The following is a 17601-nucleotide window of genomic DNA, read 5'->3' as shown; positions in this document are numbered from 1 at the left end:
TGAAATACAAAGAAAATCTAGGGAGCTCCCTGGTGGTCTAGTGCCAGGTCAGGACCTGGCACTTTCACCACTCTGGCTTGGGTTCAATGCCTGGTCTGTGAACTGAGATCCCACGTTGGAGTGCTTTTCTCCTACTGTTAGCCTTGGATCTCCTATTCTCACATCCTTCTCTGCTCTGTGTTCTGCTATTTGGAACAACTTGGCAACAAGACCAAAGGCTACCAGCTTGACCCTTCAACCATCCCAGCGTTCTTGAGATTTAAGCAAAGACTGGCCAATGAACAGCATGGAGACCTCGTGGAAAGTGTTGTCTAGGCTTGGGCAGAAGCGGGCTAAGAGGCCAGGAAGGGTAGGCAACATGAGCACGTGGTAGATACGCAGGCTACTTCAGGCCACTTCCGAGTCTGAGCCTCTCCAGGAGGGCAGGATCCCTATGAGGGCTCTGGGGATGGGCCCACTACTCCAGGAACAGGGAGCGCCTGGGGGTCCACGTTCTGCTCTCTGGACAGAAGGAAGGCCCACCTAGCCTCCGCTTCCCCCAGTTACCCTGCCCAGGCACCCTGATGTGAGCGAGCAAACCCCCATCAGTAGCGCTAAGCAGCCCGCCTGCCTGTCTAGGGGCACTATTTACCTCCTTCCTGCCACGGGGCCCTGGTGACACTAAGCTGAGGACATGTCCCACATAGGCCCTGCTGGCCACATCCCAGCACCCTGTCCAACCCCTTCGCTCTTCACCTGTGCTCTTCATGTGGCCGGGCCCAGCCTTTCCCAGGACCTACTCACGTCCAGGAAGGCCCAGGTACACACCCTGCTCACGGCACTGAAACATGTGTGGACCCTGTTTCCCAACCAGACTGAGGATGCGTTGGAGGCTGCTCCCACCCCCACGCCCAGCACCATGTCCCTTCCATACTGGGTGCTCAGTCAATGTCTGTCAAACCGACTTTCCCACAGTGTATGCACATGTATGCACCCGCTCAGGACACAGTCACCTTGAGGGCACGCCTCGCTAACCTGCATTCAATGTTCCCGCTAAGGAGCTGGCCCAGAATATGAGGACGGAGCCAAGAGATCTACACATTACCAACGTGAGCCTTAGAAAAAGTCAACTGTACAAGGTTGAGGGTCCCACTCTGGGTGACACACTAGAAAAGGCAACAGATCTCTTTTTGGAAGAGACTTTAGTTTGGGTTAGTTCTTTGCAGTGATCAGTCTGTCTAAAGAGGGACAGTATGCTTCTTAGGAGGGCTGCATAAGTGCAGGGAGTCACCTACACGAGATGTTTTTCATCCTCGGCTATGCCCACCCCTTAGACTACGGCATGTCCATGGCAGACTTGGCAAAGCCAAGCATGTACGTGTTGCTTACGGCTACACGGACACTGGGAGTGGAAGCCAGGGTCCATCCCTTCTCTAATCTGGTCCCGCAGAGACACCAATGCCTTTTACTGTAAGGAACTGTCATAACATGCTGCTCAGAAAGCCAAGTGATAGTAACTAATTGAGGAAAGTGGAAGCCTTCGTTTTTAAACCTGGGAAAAATGAAAGGATCGGAAAATACTGGATGATTTCACAGATAGAGCCGAGTTGGAAAACAAGGAAATAGAGGACATAGGACACCACCAGCTCAGGAGATGTTAAGACATAGGCCTGGGTGACCCCTGTGCCTTTCAAGTCCCCGCAGTGCCCCTCAGTCCCGGCAGGAGCAGAGTAAGGCCACTCCGTGCCCTTGCAGATGTGACGGGCCTCGGCCAGGTTCATGGAGAGACCCAACCTGAAGGGGCCTTCCTCCCTGAGACCTCTCCATGCGCCGCTCTCACTTAGGTCACAGGAGGTGGTCAGCCTGCAGGGACCGCTGAGCTGAACCCTAAACCCAAGGGGAACTGCCTCCTAGAAACTCTAGGAATTTGAGAGGTCGCCTGCATGAAGCGTTTAGTCAAATGGATCTAATGTAAGGGGGAAAATGCCTGAAACAAAAATGCCAGAGTTGCATTTTAAGATGCAACGTCCAAGGCCCCCTCTCTCCTGAGCTGAGAGCAAGCTTCCCAAGCAGGGCTGTTTCTGGCAAGGCGGGTGGCTATTCTCGACGACCCTCTATGCCAAACCCCTGGCTCCTGGCGAGCTGCCAGCTTCAGGGTGAACTTTAGGTGCTGCCTATGTTCCATGTAACGTGAGAAGCAAAGATTATAAATGTAAGCAAACGGAGAGCAAAAGTAAACACGGGCAACAGAAAGAGAGGAGGACAGTGCTGTTTAGTAGACAAGGTGGCCAGAAAGGGGTGGGGCAGGTCTGCAAGCATGGGATCGGGCTGAATTCTGGGTCACCATCCACCCTGAGGCCATCCACACTGAAAAATTCTGTAGATTTGACGACTGTCTTGTAAGAAACCTAGCACTTCTTTTTCAAAGTTAGTGAAATAAGAGTGTCTAGCTAGGAAAAGCATCATTTCCTTACCCAACTTTTTTTAAAAAATGAGATCATTACTCAGGATATTGATGACTGTTTGTTTAAAGATAAGGTTTCTTGAAGAGCACAGAACTTGTCAAAATTTGGGCTGCACGTTTCACGTCCGCAAAGTTTGCATTGGCTCTGTCACAGGCACGTTGGAACAACTGGCTGACTAAGAAAGAAGGTAAGCCAGCAAGCCTTCAGGAACGACGACCTCAGTCATGAGCAGCAAAGGGGGTAGTGGCGCCACCTCCTGGGAGAAGCTGGGATGATGTCACTCAACAGTCCCCTGCCCCCCAGGGTGGTGTAGGGGGCACATGCCTCTGGTGGAAGGGGTGGGGTGGAGCGCTGCCAGACATTCTGAGATCTCAGGGGAGGTGCCAAGAGGGCCCTGAGCCCTCGGTCCCCTGGACCCAGCACCAGGGCCAGGAAGGGAGGAGGAGAAAACTTCAGGTTCCACGTTGGGGGATCTCAGTTTTAGTCCTGGTGCTGTCACCAACCAGTGAGGTGAACAGGCAGAAATGTCTTCTACTCTCTAGGCCTCATTTCCCTCATCAGTAAACTGAGGGGGGCAGGAATCTTTTTTTTTTTTTTTAGGGCAGCACCATGGCATAGGGAAGTTCCTAGGCTAGGGGTCAAATTGGAGCTACAGCCGCCGGCCTAGGCCACAGCCACAGCCACACAGGATCTGAGCTGCATCTTCGACCTATACCACAGCTCATGGTAATGCCGGATCCACTGAATGAGGCCAGGGATCAAACTCACGTCCTCATGGATACTAGTCGAGTTCATAACTGCTGAGCCACAATGGGAACTCCTGAATCAAGAATTTTGACATCATCCTGGATGACAAAACCCTGTCTCCCACCCCTACATGATGAGTAGTTTCTTCTGAAAAACGCATATACACAATTTCAGAAGGCAGGGTCTGAAAAAATGACCTCTAATAACACAGCCAGCACACCCATGCTGGAAAAGCAAATTCAGGGCAACACTTTCTCGCGTGAGGTGGGAGACTTACTCCCTTCCCCAAGGGGTGGGATTAGGGCCAACAAAGGGAAAGATCAAGGGGTGAGTGGGGCCAGGAGCCCAGGAGGTGGTGTGTCCCCCGTCCTGGAGGATGCTGCAGACATGGGCCAGCGGGCCACTCAGGAGGGGCTCCTCTTATGTCTCCAAAATCCATCCCTGAAAACTGGTATTTCCCAGCCTCGAGATGACAGTGCGACAGCCACTCCAGTGCAGACACTGACAGATTTGGCCAATGCAGGAGCCGGAAGACACAGCTGTGGTTTTCACTGGAGTTTCAGTTTATTCATGCAAAGGTAAATAGCCTTCTTAGATGTAATTAAGAGAAATGCAGTTATGTCTGCTTTATATAAAAATCAAAAACTCCGACTACAATTCTATTCTGTTGGTCTACCTTGCTCAGTGGAAAATTAAAAAGCATCTTTAGTTGTCAACAATGTTAGCCCCACAGGGCAGACCTCCCAGGGCATAACGCGCCCCCGATTCACCTCATGTCCCAGCGTCACACAGGAGGAGCTGCCACTGGCCAACGAACTGGCCAAAGCAGGATGAGAAGCCAGGTCCCCTCCTCAAACTGCCAGCCTGGCAGCAAACGATGGCCCTCAGCCACTTGCTGCAGCTGGGCCCTCTCTCTCAGCCAGACGCCCCCTCTGAAACTACTGGAGCTGGAGGCAGGAGTCACCTCAGGTCCCCAAGAGGGAGGGTTCTGCACAGAGGAGGGACCGCTGCTCCTTGCCCAGAGCAGCCGTGGGACGGCTGCCACCCTGCAGAACTGGACACTGTGGCCAGCACCTTTCAGCAGCCCCAAGAGAAGTGATGGGCCCTCCACCTGCAGCCATGGGGCTCAGCACACTGGACTCAGTAGTGTCTTGGCCTCACTCCCTCCTGCTGCCAGCTGCCTCAGCTGTGACAGCCGCCCCACTGCTGCTCCTTGGCCCACCCCAAACTCCCTGTGCCCTTCTCCCTAGACCCCACCTGGAGTCCTGTGCTTTAACCTCAACTAAACCTGAGTTCCTTTAAGTCTAAAGCACTGCCCTTCGCCCGCCTCCAATAATAACACATTTGCCAGTTTGTGATACTGATGTCCGACAGTTTGGCTCAGCAACTCGGAACTTTTAAACAACTAGACAGGTCTCTGGTTTTGTCTTTTTGTTAAAAACCTAAACCTGACAAAGGAAATAGGACTTTTGGCCACATTTCAAGACTGAGCCCGTAGAAAACTGGAGATTTAGAAGCTCTGAAGGTTTACATCTGTTATTCAATAGCCATCTCCACCATCCCGAGGTGAGACGCACACAGCCATCACCGGGCTGACAGGTAAGGAAAGCCAAGGTCAGGGAGGTGGAGGAGCTCTCCCAGGTTCACACACCACACTGTCCTCCAGAACCTACCAACACACAGCTGCTGCCCAGAGAGGCTTCCAAGGGCTACTCCAGACACAGGGGTCTGGTTAGGACACGGTCAGATGATGGTTTTGGTCGGTATTTAGAGCAGAACACCAGTTCACTGCAGCGCTTTCTCTCTGACACACCACTGCTTTGCTCAGGCTGCCATATCTGCCAAGAGGTCCCTGAAAAGTTTTCCTTTGAAAATTAGTTGAGCTTTGTTTCCTCAATTCCCTGAAGTCATAAATCATAAAATTAACTAGAAATGCTTTCAAAATAAAATTCCTGGAGATGTAACATTGGTTGTTTTATACTGATCTCAGAATCCAGCTTCCCCAAACAAGCCAAACCTGGAAACTGGATTATGATGCTTTAAACACCAGGACTCTGTGGGGCAAGAAATGTTTCGTGACCCCGTAGAGTGATATAAAATGAAGCGCATTGTTCCCTTTTAATAGGCATTCACTAATGTGGCTGAATTCAGCCAAAAGCTAAGCCTCATCATCAAAAGGTCTCAATTATGGAATTTCTTCAAAGACAGAGGTTGGTGCTTCCCTCAACTTTATTTTATTTTGCTTTTTCGGGCTGCACCTGCAGCATATAGAGGTTCCTGGGCTAGGAGTCGAATCGGAGTTACAGCTGCCAGCCTACACCACAGCCACAGCAGCAACATCACAGCTGAGCTGTGTCTGCAACCTACACCATGGCTCACGGCAATGCCGGATCCTTAACCTACTGGGTGAGACCAGGGATTGAACCCTCAATCTCATGGTTCCTAGTCAGATTCATTTCCTCTGCGCCATGACGGGAACTCCGTTCCTCAACTTTAAACAGAACATTTACAAATACCTCAACACTCCGGGCACTGTGTGTGAGACAGCAGTCTAGGAGGGACAGCTAGAATGCATTCCGTGTGTATAAAACAATTAACAATGTATCAACTGTCTGCCAGGAACTGAGCTCCTCGGAAGCAGATACCAAGGTCTGAAGACAGCTTCATGTGGAGACACTCGTGGTGTCTAACAGCGTTAGAAGAGAGCTTCCAGGTCACTGCCGGGTTCCCACGGTGATCATGCTCACTCACTTGATCAGAGCTGATCAACTGACAGCCCAGCTTAACGGTGGACAGAAAATCCGGCTTTCTGCCAAGATTCACACTCTCATTGACCCCCAAATCACATTCAGAGCATCACTTCTCTCACTAATGCCTCTCAACCACTGAAGGGGAGATTCTATACCAGCCCTAACAAATAGAACACAAGTGCTGAGATGAATCCAAGTTAATGGATTGTTGTTTTTTTGTTGTTGTTGTTTTGAAAAACAGAAAATGGGTGTAAGATTTTTTTATTTTTGCTGTCTTTTTAGGGCTGCACCCTCAGTATAAGTAAATTCCCAGGCTAGGGATCGAATCGGAGCTGTAACCGCCAGCCTACACCACAGCCACAGCAACGCAGGATCCGAGCCACATCTGCGACCTACACCACAGCTCTCTAAATTGACAGGGTTCCCTGGTGGCTTAGTGGTTAAGGACTAGGTGTTGTCACTGCTGTGGCTCGGGTTCCATCCCTGGCCTGGGAACTTCCACATGCTGTGGGCACAGCTAAAAAATAAAAAAAAAATTAAAAATAAAAGACCCTGAGAAAACAGCCCCTGGCTTACAAAACAAGCCACCTTATCATCAGTGCTGTTCTATGACACATTTCAGCTTACAGAAACTGCATTTTTAATGAAGACGTCCTTCAGTGCTACAGCCCCACAGCCAGAACTAGTGTGCAGATGGCAGGACCACTGCCGCAGTGGACAAGGGATGAATGACATTTGGGGACAAGGTCTTTCCCAGTGGCTCCCTGCCGACTTGCCAGTCCACCCTCTTCATCTCCTGCTGAAGCCTGGGTTGAGCCTGTGAAGACAGAACCAACTAACTTCTTACAACAAGTACCAGGAGCCATCTTCCCCAATGGACACACTCAGTCTGACCAGTCACTGGGTCCAGATCCTTTCCAATAAATGTGGGAATAATGTCTGAATATATGAATGTATTGGTGAGCAAGTGTTACAACCAGAGAAATACCGTGTGTGGCATTAACATGCCAACACGATGGCCACCACACAGGCTACGTGCATCCACCCAGTCACCCTGAAAACAAACACGGGTTGGAAAAACAAGAGAAAGACCACGTAGAGGAATTGTAAAGGAAAAGAAAAACAAAACAAAAACCATACCTAAAGCCTAAACACACAGGTGCCCAAGTAAGGAGCTTTGGCAAAGGGACAGAGTGGAGTTTCACAAGGAAAACTGCAAGGGCACCAAGTCAAGGTTATTTCAAGTATGCAAAGCAGGGACGCCTGCCAATAAGGCACTCCTTTCAGAACACAATGTTTTCTCCACCTGCTTTATCAGGTCATCGGTGACAGTAGCATGGAGACCCCAGGCTACACAAATTCCATGGCAACTGAGTGCTATATGTGGACATTAAGAGTAGCAGGTATTCCTGACGCAGCTCAAAGGGCTTCGTGTCTAAAAATTGTCCTCCATTTCTCATCTTGCAGGGGGAATAAGCAAGATCCCTGGGGTAAATGGCAAAGAGCAGTTGCTGGTAACTTACACTTCCTAGGGTTCACTGTCAAAGTCCTGAACAGGATGGCCACCGCAAAGACAGACGTGTTCCAAGGGGAGGGTCAGTAACTGCCTCACTGTGGATGCTTGGTTTCACCCTAATGCCACATCCTAAGCACATCCTCCCCGAGGATGCATTCTCATTAAGGAGAAACTATGATGGTTTAGGGAAAAAGTCAGTGCAGGCCAGCTGCCCCGTAAGAGAGACAAAGGACCTGGCTCACGGGAACTGCCACACGCACATCTCCTGACAAACGACAGGGCCTCCTGACCCTCCTCTTCACTGGGGAAGTTACGTTGGCTACTATGAGCTCATCTGGTCCTCACAGTTTTCAAAGGATTTACTGTAAGTGGCAAGCGTTTTGTTCAAACGCGAGGGACTGTGTTCACCATCACATAGCCCAGCCAGACTTCAGAAGTGTAGGCACTGGCTGGAAAGTACACCTCTCACTTATGTGCCCACGTTGTCAGGTGGAGAGAGGCCCGCACAGAGGGTGACACCCTCAACCTTGCTGAGCCTGAAATCCTGCTGGGGATTTGAGGCCAGACTTTGTTTCCCACTGTTCAACAGCCACGTAACTGCCGAAGAGGAAAAAAACCCCAACTTGGGGCCAGATTCTTGTTATGAGTGTAAGAATGGCTCTAACTACAATCCCTTTAATTCGTGAGTGTACTGATGAGTCCCACGTGAGCTGGAAGCCTGACCTGACTGTGGTTATGTCCCACTGTCTGGGGGGGCAAACCCACGGCTTGTCATATTAAGTTTTCTAAATCTCTAACTCGGGGCTGTTTTCACAGTGCCTTTGACTGGAAGGGTGTCATCAAACTCCTTTTCGTTCAGGGCAGCCCCACCCACCCTACTCCCTGGAGGCCTCCAGACACTCAAAGGGCTGGTGAACTTCAGGGCCAGAGCAGTTCAGTCAGCAACTGGATGAGGGCACGGGGACCGCCAGTGTCCACACACGGTCTGGGAACAGAAAAGGGTCCTTCCCGCTTGACCACAGGCACCTAAGCTGCCAGGGGCCCAGCAGGGTCTACTGGCATCATACACGTCCAGGAGCCAGCAACCCACCCAGCAAGGCTTCTCTGACCTCTAGCACTAGCCCTGGGATCCCTCAGGTGACCTCTGTGATCACACCCATCTCTACTTTCCACATAATGAAGGTGAGGCTCAGAGGGTGAGAGGACTTGGACGAGGGTCCAGAGCCATGGTCCCCATCTAACCCCCAGACTGCCAGGTGCCCCTCTTGACAAAGCAGCATCCCTGACCTGGGACTGCACCACGCTGGCACCCAGACATCAATCAAGGCAGCTGTGGGTTTCACCCTGTGCTGGGTCACCGGCACCCCCGCCACCAGCCTGGCTCACCTCCTTGTGTGAGTCTTTGTGAGCTTCCAGAGTCTTCATGATGGTCAGCTCCGCATAGTTTTTAAATCTCGCTGGCTGGTTTCTCAGAATTTCCCTCAGGACTCGCAATGCCAGGGCTCGGATGGAATGCTGGCATGGGAGAAAAGGAAACATGGCATCACACAGAGCCTCCCTGAACGCACTGGCCTCCCTGGTACCCTGCAGACACCGCCACCTGAACCACAATGCCATGGTCGGAGGCTCCCTGAGAGCAGGTGCTGTGCCCAGGGTGACATCTCAGACCTGCACCTAAGAGGGACCCAGGAAAGCTCCTCCGTGAGCCCGACAAGGACCACCGAGAAGCTCACTACCAGTCTCCCAAGATGTCCAGGTTTTCTGAGGCTTAGGTGTGCAAGTTACCCTCTAGTAAAATATATAACAGGACAGGAAAAAAGCGTCTACTTGGGACACCTGGAGGCCGCTCTGTACTCCTGACCTATGTGCAGAGGTCATGGGTGAAGGAAATTTGCACAGGCCTGAGTCACGTGTCTGGAGGAAAGCCACTGCAAACAGACTCGTAATCTCAATAAAGACAGCGGAGTTTACACCACATTGAGCCCCAAGAACATTCTCTGTCACTCATCTGTACAATTCACACACTTAACGCACCACCTCCCTGCCCTCCACACGACGTCACGTCATCTCTGACCAAGCCCGAGGGGCTCTGGAGAAGCACTTCAGTACCCACTGAACACTCCTCACACATCTTTCTTCACCCGACACCAAACCATCGTAGTCACCAGGACACTCACCAGCCTTCTGCTCAACTGTCTTCCATTCAGGTCACCATCAACATGACCTGGGCATGACCTTTACCCTGGGCCATGCCCAACTTCCTCGAAGCCTGCCTGGCCTTGCCCTTGAGCAGCTCCCCACACTGACTATATTTTCCTTTCTGCTAGTCTAAACAAGCCCCTAGCAGAAATGGATTTCTTTCTTTTTTTTTTAGAGCCGCACCTGAGGCATATGGAAGTTCCCAGGCTAGGGGTCTAATCGGAGCTGCAGCTGTCGGCTTACACCACAGCCACAGCAACGCCAGATCTGAGTGGCATCTGTGACCTATGCTGCAGCTCATGGCAATGCCAGATCCTTAACCCACTGAGCGAGGCCAGGGATTGAACCCACATCCTCACGGACACTATGTCAGGTTTCTTAACCTGCTGAGCCACAATGGGAACTTTAGAGTAAAAATCAAAGAATTCCCAACATTTCCTCTGCTTCCACATCAGCGACCAGCTGCACAGGTGGCAGAAGGACTCTGATTAGGGTATTCTATCCCTGAAGACCTACCCACCAGGGGCCACGAGCAAATTCCAGACCAGGTGGAGGCCAATGCCTGGCCTGTCACATTCAAATGTTACAGTGTGGAGAAGGCTTTTTATTTTAAAACTAATAATGGAAGATAACAGAAAACAATAATAGTCTATGCTTTCAGAATCTGTCACTTGACCAACTAAGAGTACTAAAAGTGTTAACACACGTAGGGGTGAACCAAGACAGAGTTCCATGCATCAGCATTTAGCAGGGTCTTTTTAAAATGAACCTATTTCCCAACTGCACATGAACCATAAATACAACTGCGAAGGAAAAAAGCCCATCATAAAAAGGCACATTCCGCACTAACCAAGTTTTAGGACATTTCGTTAAAGGCACCCTGAGGCAGGAATGATGTACTACAAACCAGTCGCTGCACCTAAGCTGGGGTGGTGCCTCTGACAAGAGCACTGCTGTGCTTAGCTGGCACTCGGAAAACCTGGGAAATGTTCTGATGTCAAAGGAGCAGGACACAGAAAGAGAAGTGGAGTGTCCCCGCCCCCCGGGGCCTGGAGGACAGGCAGGCAGACAGGTAGAGGGGTGGGGCAGGGCCTCACGTCTTTGTCTCCGAGCGTCTCCAGCAGCAGCAGCAGGATGGTCTTGAAGTGCTCCTCCCAGACGCCCAGGCTGTCCTCCCGCGTGACCTTCAGCAGCTCCAGCAGGGCGCCTTTCCGCTCCTCCACTCGCTCATTGTGGTTGGACAGCTCTTTCAGGAGGTCTGCCACCAGGTCCGAGTGGTCAATGGGCACTTGGGAGACACAGGAGGCGGGTCACGGAGGACAGGGGCTGCTCTGACACGCAGCACCCCACCCCGCCTCCAGGAGGCAACGGGCCTCAATATCCCCCGACCACCATCTGGGGCTGGCACCCTGCTCTAGGGCCTCAGCCCACCCCCACCCCCCAGCGGGTCCCCGCCCCAAATTAACTGTAGAACAGAGTGAGAACAGGTGTCTGTCCTCAGCGACCAAGAGTCACTGCCTTTACTCTGCCTGACCAATTTTATCTCTCCTGTTTGGGACAAAGAGGGGGAACCATCTCCAAAGCCCCTGACTGCCTTCTCTTTCTCAACTCTGCTCCCCTGAACAGTCTCGGTCAGGCCCCACCAGGCACAGCTACTTCCTACTATCAAATCCCCCAAATCCACACATCATTCCTTAACATCCACTCCCTTCCCGAATGTCCAGAGCTTAAACACACACCAATTTAGGTGTTCAGGCTATTCGTGGACTGCCTATTCTCAGATATAAACCTGCCAAGATCACAGAGCATAACTGCCTGCAGGGAGCTGATGTGGTTTATACAGCAAGAAGCCATGTCCTCTCTCTTTCCATGTTCTTTTAAGAGACCTCAGCTCTGAATAGTCACTTTAAATAGAAAGGATGCAAAAACAAAGATAAATCACTAGGAGCCTTATTCTGTACTTGTGTATTTCTTTCCTTCTAAGACTGGAGAACAAACACATAAGGAAGTCTGATGTGTTAAAGAACCCTTCCACTTTCCCTCGCTATCTCATCTTTTTTCGTTATGTCTTTTGGTATACGGCTGGTACAGAAATTACAACTAACATCCTGACCTTTAGTCTGTCTTAAACTAGACAACAACTGGGTAGCTTAAGTTTAACAGTGCACTAATTCTGTGAGCATTGAAAGGAACCAGTCCTCCACTCCTAGGAAGTGCAAGTCCTAACGATGACTCCACCACCAGCCTCCTGCCCAGGAAACCGATAGGACACAGCTCTCCCACCAGTGGCAGTGATCAGCAGCCAGGCAGGTACATGCTCCAGCCCTGAAGCTACTTCTGCTTTCAAACAAACAGGACTTCTCTTCCCTCTGACACATCTATCTCTGTCTGACCCACCACGAGAGTGCGTGTGGGCTTCTTCCTTTCTTGCCCCTGCTGAACCCAGCATCTACCTCTCTCGCCGCCCTCCCCTCTCCTGGCTGCCATAGTGATGGCTCTGCTCCCCCAGGCCCTGAGCGCTCCGAGGCCAGGCGCTGTGTCTCACTGACTCCCTGTCCTGGCAAGCACCCCCTTCAGGACGCCCAATGATTTAAGGTTCTAATTTAAGTTTTCACTCAAAACTGAAAAACAACATAAATAGGAGGCTTGGAAACAAAAATATGCATATATAAAGATTTTAAAAGTTAATGATTAAGTTTAAATAAATCAAAACATATGAACACGACAGTGAGGTAAAAAAAAGAAAAAATTAAATTCTAGGCAAAAGTATCATTAAACCCATACAGACCTACACGTTACCCAATATCGGCCACTGGTCTTGACCCATGAGTCAGAAAAACAACCTGACTACTCATATTTGGGGCAACTAACTCAGCCTTTCTGAGGCTCTGTCCCCACCTACATGAGGCAAATCATCCCTCGGCAGCAAGTGGCCAGGACACTTGAAAGCCCTAGTTCAGTGGCCAGTGCCTGGGCATGTGACAGCCCTGCTCCCACTCTGGGACAGGCATCTACACTGCTACCCTAGGAGAGCTGTTGAGGGGCAGGGGAGCCTCCTGGGGTTTTGGGGACCCAGCCTCATCCTTCTCACCTCCCTGGGGCACGGCCCCACAGCTGCGGTTTTAGGTCAAGTGAATGCTGTGTCCTGAATACCTCTGGATAAGGCTGTCAGTTGCTGGGGGACAGGGATGGGGACGGGGTGGGGCACAGGGCAGGAGCCCCACAGGAGCTCTGATCTGGGGGAGGTGCAAGCCCAAACACAAACCATCTCGCAGCTGCTCCATGTCGTCGTCAAACACGGCCTCCTGCAGTGCCGTCTTGTCGTAGGCGCTGATGGCATCACAGTAGGGGTAGGGGCTATAGTCCCGAGCCCGAGGCCCTGGGAAGGCTCTCGGGGGCTGTGTGTTGAGCAGGGAAGTCTTGTTGTCCAGAGCTGTCCGACCTCCTGCCACCACGTCGCTGCCACCCCGGCCCTCAGTGGCAGGGGAGGCGACACCGCCGTCTCGGGGCACCTATAGCAGAGCACATGGTAAGGGCCTCTGGGACCCTTACCAGACCTCCCCCTTCACAAGGGTCAGGAGAGCCCAAGGCTGCTCACTGGACGCCTGGCTGCCGACAAAGGGACAGCTACTAGTATTTCAATCTGTGAGCATCTCACTCATCAACTACCCTCAAAGAACTGACCATGCTTGCTTGTCCATCCAGTCACCTCCTCGTGTACACATAAGGTCTGTTTTACTCCACATCTGATGATTACTTTCCCACAAATGTGTTTCGAGATGAATCCATGAAATTCTGAAGAGCCCCTGAGAAGGAAGGCTGTGCACCTCACAGGCTGTCACTGTAGCCGACCTCTGTCACCACCTCCAGGAAGGCCACCAAACACAGAAGACACAACACATGGAGACACTCTCCTGTGACCACCATGAGAGCTAAAGCGGGCCCCCAGCAAAGAGCTCCCTGCCCAGGGTGAGCCACACAGAGCTGACAGTCCCCACAGGGCAAGGGAGAACCTGCTTCCCAGGCAGATGGCCCTTCCTCTGGACATTTCTTTTGTTTTGTCTTTTTAGGGCCATAGCCACAGCATATAGAAGTTCCCAGGCTAGACATCAAGTTGGAGCTGCAGCTGCCAGCCTACATCACAGCCATAGCAACGTGGGATCCAAGTCATGTCTGTGACTTAATCCAAGCTCACGCTAATGCCAGATCCTTAACCCACTGAGTGAGGCCAGGGACTGAACCTGAGTCCTCATGGATACCAGTCAGGTTCGTTACCATTAAGCCACCACAGGAACTTCCTCCTCTGGACATTTCTGACTCTCAGAATTGATCTTCATGCTGGGTCAAAGAACAGGTCCAATATTTTCTGAAAAAAAATTCCTAACACATGCTGAGCCTTGTCTAAATTAAACCTCTGGTCCTCTGGTCCCCTGGCCCTCGTGTCATGTTCTGACCCCCTTCACTCTGGGCACTGGCCTGTCTGGCTCCCTCTGTAGTGAGGCTGAGCAACACCGCCACTTTCTTCATCTCAGACACTCCAAGACGGTGGGGGGGGGGCACTTCCAGGCACCAGACCCCACTGGTGATTCCTACGGCAAATTCCTTGTGCTGCTACAACACACACCTCTCTCACTTCGTGCTCTGTGATTGGTTTTTTGGATTTTATTGTGGTGTTTTACATATGAGTGTGTACGTGTGTGTGTGTATGTCTATATACACATATCAATCATCTTAATCATTTAATTCGCAAGTGGACAATTCAGTGACATTAAATATATTCACAATGTTGTGTATTTGGCCATGTATTTGGGCAAAACTTTTCCATCTTCCCCAACCAAAACTCTGTACCCATTCAATAATAAGTCCCCACCTGTTCCAGCCCCGGTAACCACTACTCTGCTTTCTGTCTCTATGAATTTGACAACAAGAAACCCACATAAGTGGGCTCGAACAGTGTTGGCCTTTGTGTGCCTGGCTTAGTTCTCTTAGCATCATTTTCCAAGTCCATTTGTGCTGTAACGTGTCAGTGTTATACTCCTTTTATGGCATAACACATCACTGCGTATGTGCATCACGTTTTGTTTGTTCACGTACTTGCTGATGGACATTTGGGTCACTCCCACCTTTGGCTACTCTAATTAACATCACTCTGAACTGTGGTACCCAACCATCTGTTCAAGTCCCTTCTTCCAGCTCTTCTGGATACTACTGGGAAGCACTTAGTTTTTACACCCCCTGCAAAAGATTTTCTACTAATATAATTGGTAAGATAAAAAAAGAATAAATAGGAGTTCCCGTCGTGGCGCAGTGGTTAACGAATCCGACTAGGAACCATGACGTTGCGGGTTCGGTCCCTGCCCTTGCTCAGTGGGTTAACGATCCGGCGTTGCCGTGAGCTGTGGTGTAGGTTGCAGATGCGGCTCAGATCCCGCGTTGCTGTGGCTCTGGCGTAGGCCGGTGGCTACAGCTCCGATTCAACCCCTAGCCTGGGAACCTCCATATGCCGTGGGAGCGGCCCAAGAAATAGCAACAACAAAAACAACAACAACAAAAAAAGGACAAAAAAAAAGAATAAATAATACACACATAGATATGAACAAACTAAGACTTTACAGGGGTTTTCTCTTGGTATAAAGATATTTCATGGATGATTTAAATTTTGTTCTCTTTGCAATGTTTCTCTAAAAGTAAAATATATATTAGTAATATAATGGGGAAATTATAAAAGGAGAAAGGTTTTAAAAATTTCAGACATTTAAAAAAGAAAGATAAACCTATCCTAATACTAATCACTTTTAACAACAACAAAATCTTGAACTTTGTATATTACCCATCTTTGTCTATATGCAGATTTTAAGAGCAGGAATCACAGTGTACGCAGTATCATATATCCTGCTTTCCTTCCAGCATAAACATGTCCCATGTACATAAAATTTTTGTAACCATAATATGTTTAATCACACCACTATTTCTTGTGTTTTAAGTTTTACTGCACAATTCCCTTTCTATGCCTTCCTTCATGTTTTTGTTTCTTGCTATTGTAAATAATGTTGAAATAAATTACTGTGTGTAAATTATACCTTTCTTTCCTTTTACTAAGTTCATTATTTGGCAGAGACTGCCCATCAACCCACCATGGTCTTGGGTCCACTCTCAACTCTGCTCACAAAATCCAATGGACTCCCAAAGAAACTAAATTTGGATACTGCAGACTGTGACTAGGTCTAAAATCTATTTAAAAAAAGAACATGGGGTGAGTTCCCGTCAGGGAGCAGCAGAAACAAATCTAAGAACCATGAGGTTGTGGGTTCGATCCCTGGCCTTGCTCAGTGGGTTAAGGATTCAGTGTTGCCATGAGCTGTGGTGTAGGTCACAGATGCAGCTTGGATCTGGCGTTGCTGTGGCTGTGATATAGGTCAGCAGCTGTAGCTCAGATTAGACCCCTAGCCGGGGACCCTCTATATGGCACAGGTATGGCCCTAAAAAGCAAAATAAATAAATAAATTAATTAATTAATTAAAAAAACACAGAAGTCCAAACAGGGGGCCCAATCCCCAAGAAAAAGTCTTGGCTTTATATCAAGGCACCTATGTGAATAAATGTGTGTTTTATGTATTTTAGATTTAAAAAGAACATGTAAAGCAGAGAGCAATGGAGCCTTTGAGTCCACATCTGACATGAAACCTCTCTGCAGCATGACCGTCGGGCTAGAACATCCTTCCGGAGTCCCCTTTACTCTGGGGCAGCGCACGACCCTCCTGTGGCCTCGTGTCTTCCCTGGCTCCCTTTCTTCTGTCTGTCCCTAGTGCTGATGCTCTGGAGGAGTCTGTCCTTACCCTCTACCTGGCGGATTCCACTCCCTTCCCTTTAGTTACCATCAAGCAACTAGCCAGTGTCTCTCAAGTCTCCACCTCCAACCCAAATCCCAGCCTCAACTCCAGACATCCATTCAAAGGTCAAATGGACGTGCTGGCGTGGATACTGCATTACATTCCCAAGGGGTTAACACACACTTTTCCGCTCCTACGATTCTCACTAAACAGCACTTACTCAGCAGTATGGGTCAGAGTGTTCTGGCTCTCCCACCTCTGCTCAGCCCTTCCCAACCCAACCTGCCCTGGAATCTCTCTCCAGCTCCAAGTGACAGCAATCCCTGTGAAAGGTAAGTGTGGCGTGGTCCTTCAAGGATTCTCCCAGGTCCTCGAAGTGGAGTTGAGACGTTGGCTGTGCGTCCCCTGGTGTGAGCACCCTTCCTGTGCAGCCGCCTGCTTCCCTACCTCGGCCACCCCCACAGGACACCCTCCTGTACCCACCCCCATCTCTGCCTTCTCATAGGCCCCTCTTGGACTGCGACCCTCCCCCTCGACCGGATAAATGTCTCTTGACCTTTATGCTTCGGCTTAGAAGGTGACATCACCTCTTCTGCAGATCCTTCCTGAGCGCAGAGCCTGGCCTGGCCACTCAGAACAAACCCTGCCCCCCGCCATGCACCTGTGCCCGAGGACCACACCCATGTCTCACTGTTTCCATCACATCAGAAGAACAAAAACTTGCCCAGAGTAAGTGGAAGCAAACTGAGGAAAAAAGGCATTTAACGTTCTTCACGAAGATAGCTGAGGGTTCCTGCAATTTTGTAAAGTTGCCTTGGGCCTCTTAAAATAATACTCTTCTAATTACAAGATCAAAATAATTTTGAAATTCAGTAGTCAGAGTGGTCAGTGTCCAGAACCATTGCTCCCTGGACACATGGATACTTACAATCTCGCAGTCCTTTCTGCCATCTCTTTTAATGGGCTCGTTCAGATCCTCTTGGCTTCGAAAACTAAACTTTTCAATGGCTTCTGTCACTCCACGCAAAGAACTATAGATTTCTTCAGAGTTCAGGTTCTCTGTATCATAGTCCAGCATGCTAAAGATCAAAAATATTTCATTTCTTAAGTGGAGG

The 17601-nt window shown here is 50.0% G+C and overlaps 1 protein-coding gene across 20 annotated transcripts in view; it reads right to left on the bottom strand.

Annotated features, from left to right (window-relative positions):
• CLASP1 (cytoplasmic linker associated protein 1) overlaps window positions 1-17601 on the bottom strand; it is a 262487-nt gene that overhangs the window by 14502 nt on the left and 230384 nt on the right. For all 20 annotated transcript variants that reach the window (XM_047772150.1, XM_047772154.1, XM_047772155.1 and 17 more), the window contains 4 exons: window positions 17415-17565; window positions 12922-13168; window positions 10754-10944; window positions 8844-8972 (listed from right to left, as the gene is read on the bottom strand). In XM_047772150.1, coding sequence (XP_047628106.1) covers window positions 8844-8972; window positions 10754-10944; window positions 12922-13168; window positions 17415-17565 — 718 coding nt within the window. The remainder of the gene's footprint in view (window positions 1-8843; window positions 8973-10753; window positions 10945-12921; window positions 13169-17414; window positions 17566-17601) is intronic.

The sequence above is a fragment of the Phacochoerus africanus genome, chromosome 3, assembly GCF_016906955.1.
Source record: "Phacochoerus africanus isolate WHEZ1 chromosome 3, ROS_Pafr_v1, whole genome shotgun sequence".
NCBI lineage: Eukaryota > Metazoa > Chordata > Mammalia > Artiodactyla > Suidae > Phacochoerus > Phacochoerus africanus.
The sequence above is the reverse complement of the archived record's forward strand: the minus strand, read 5'-3'. Positions and strand labels throughout refer to the sequence as shown.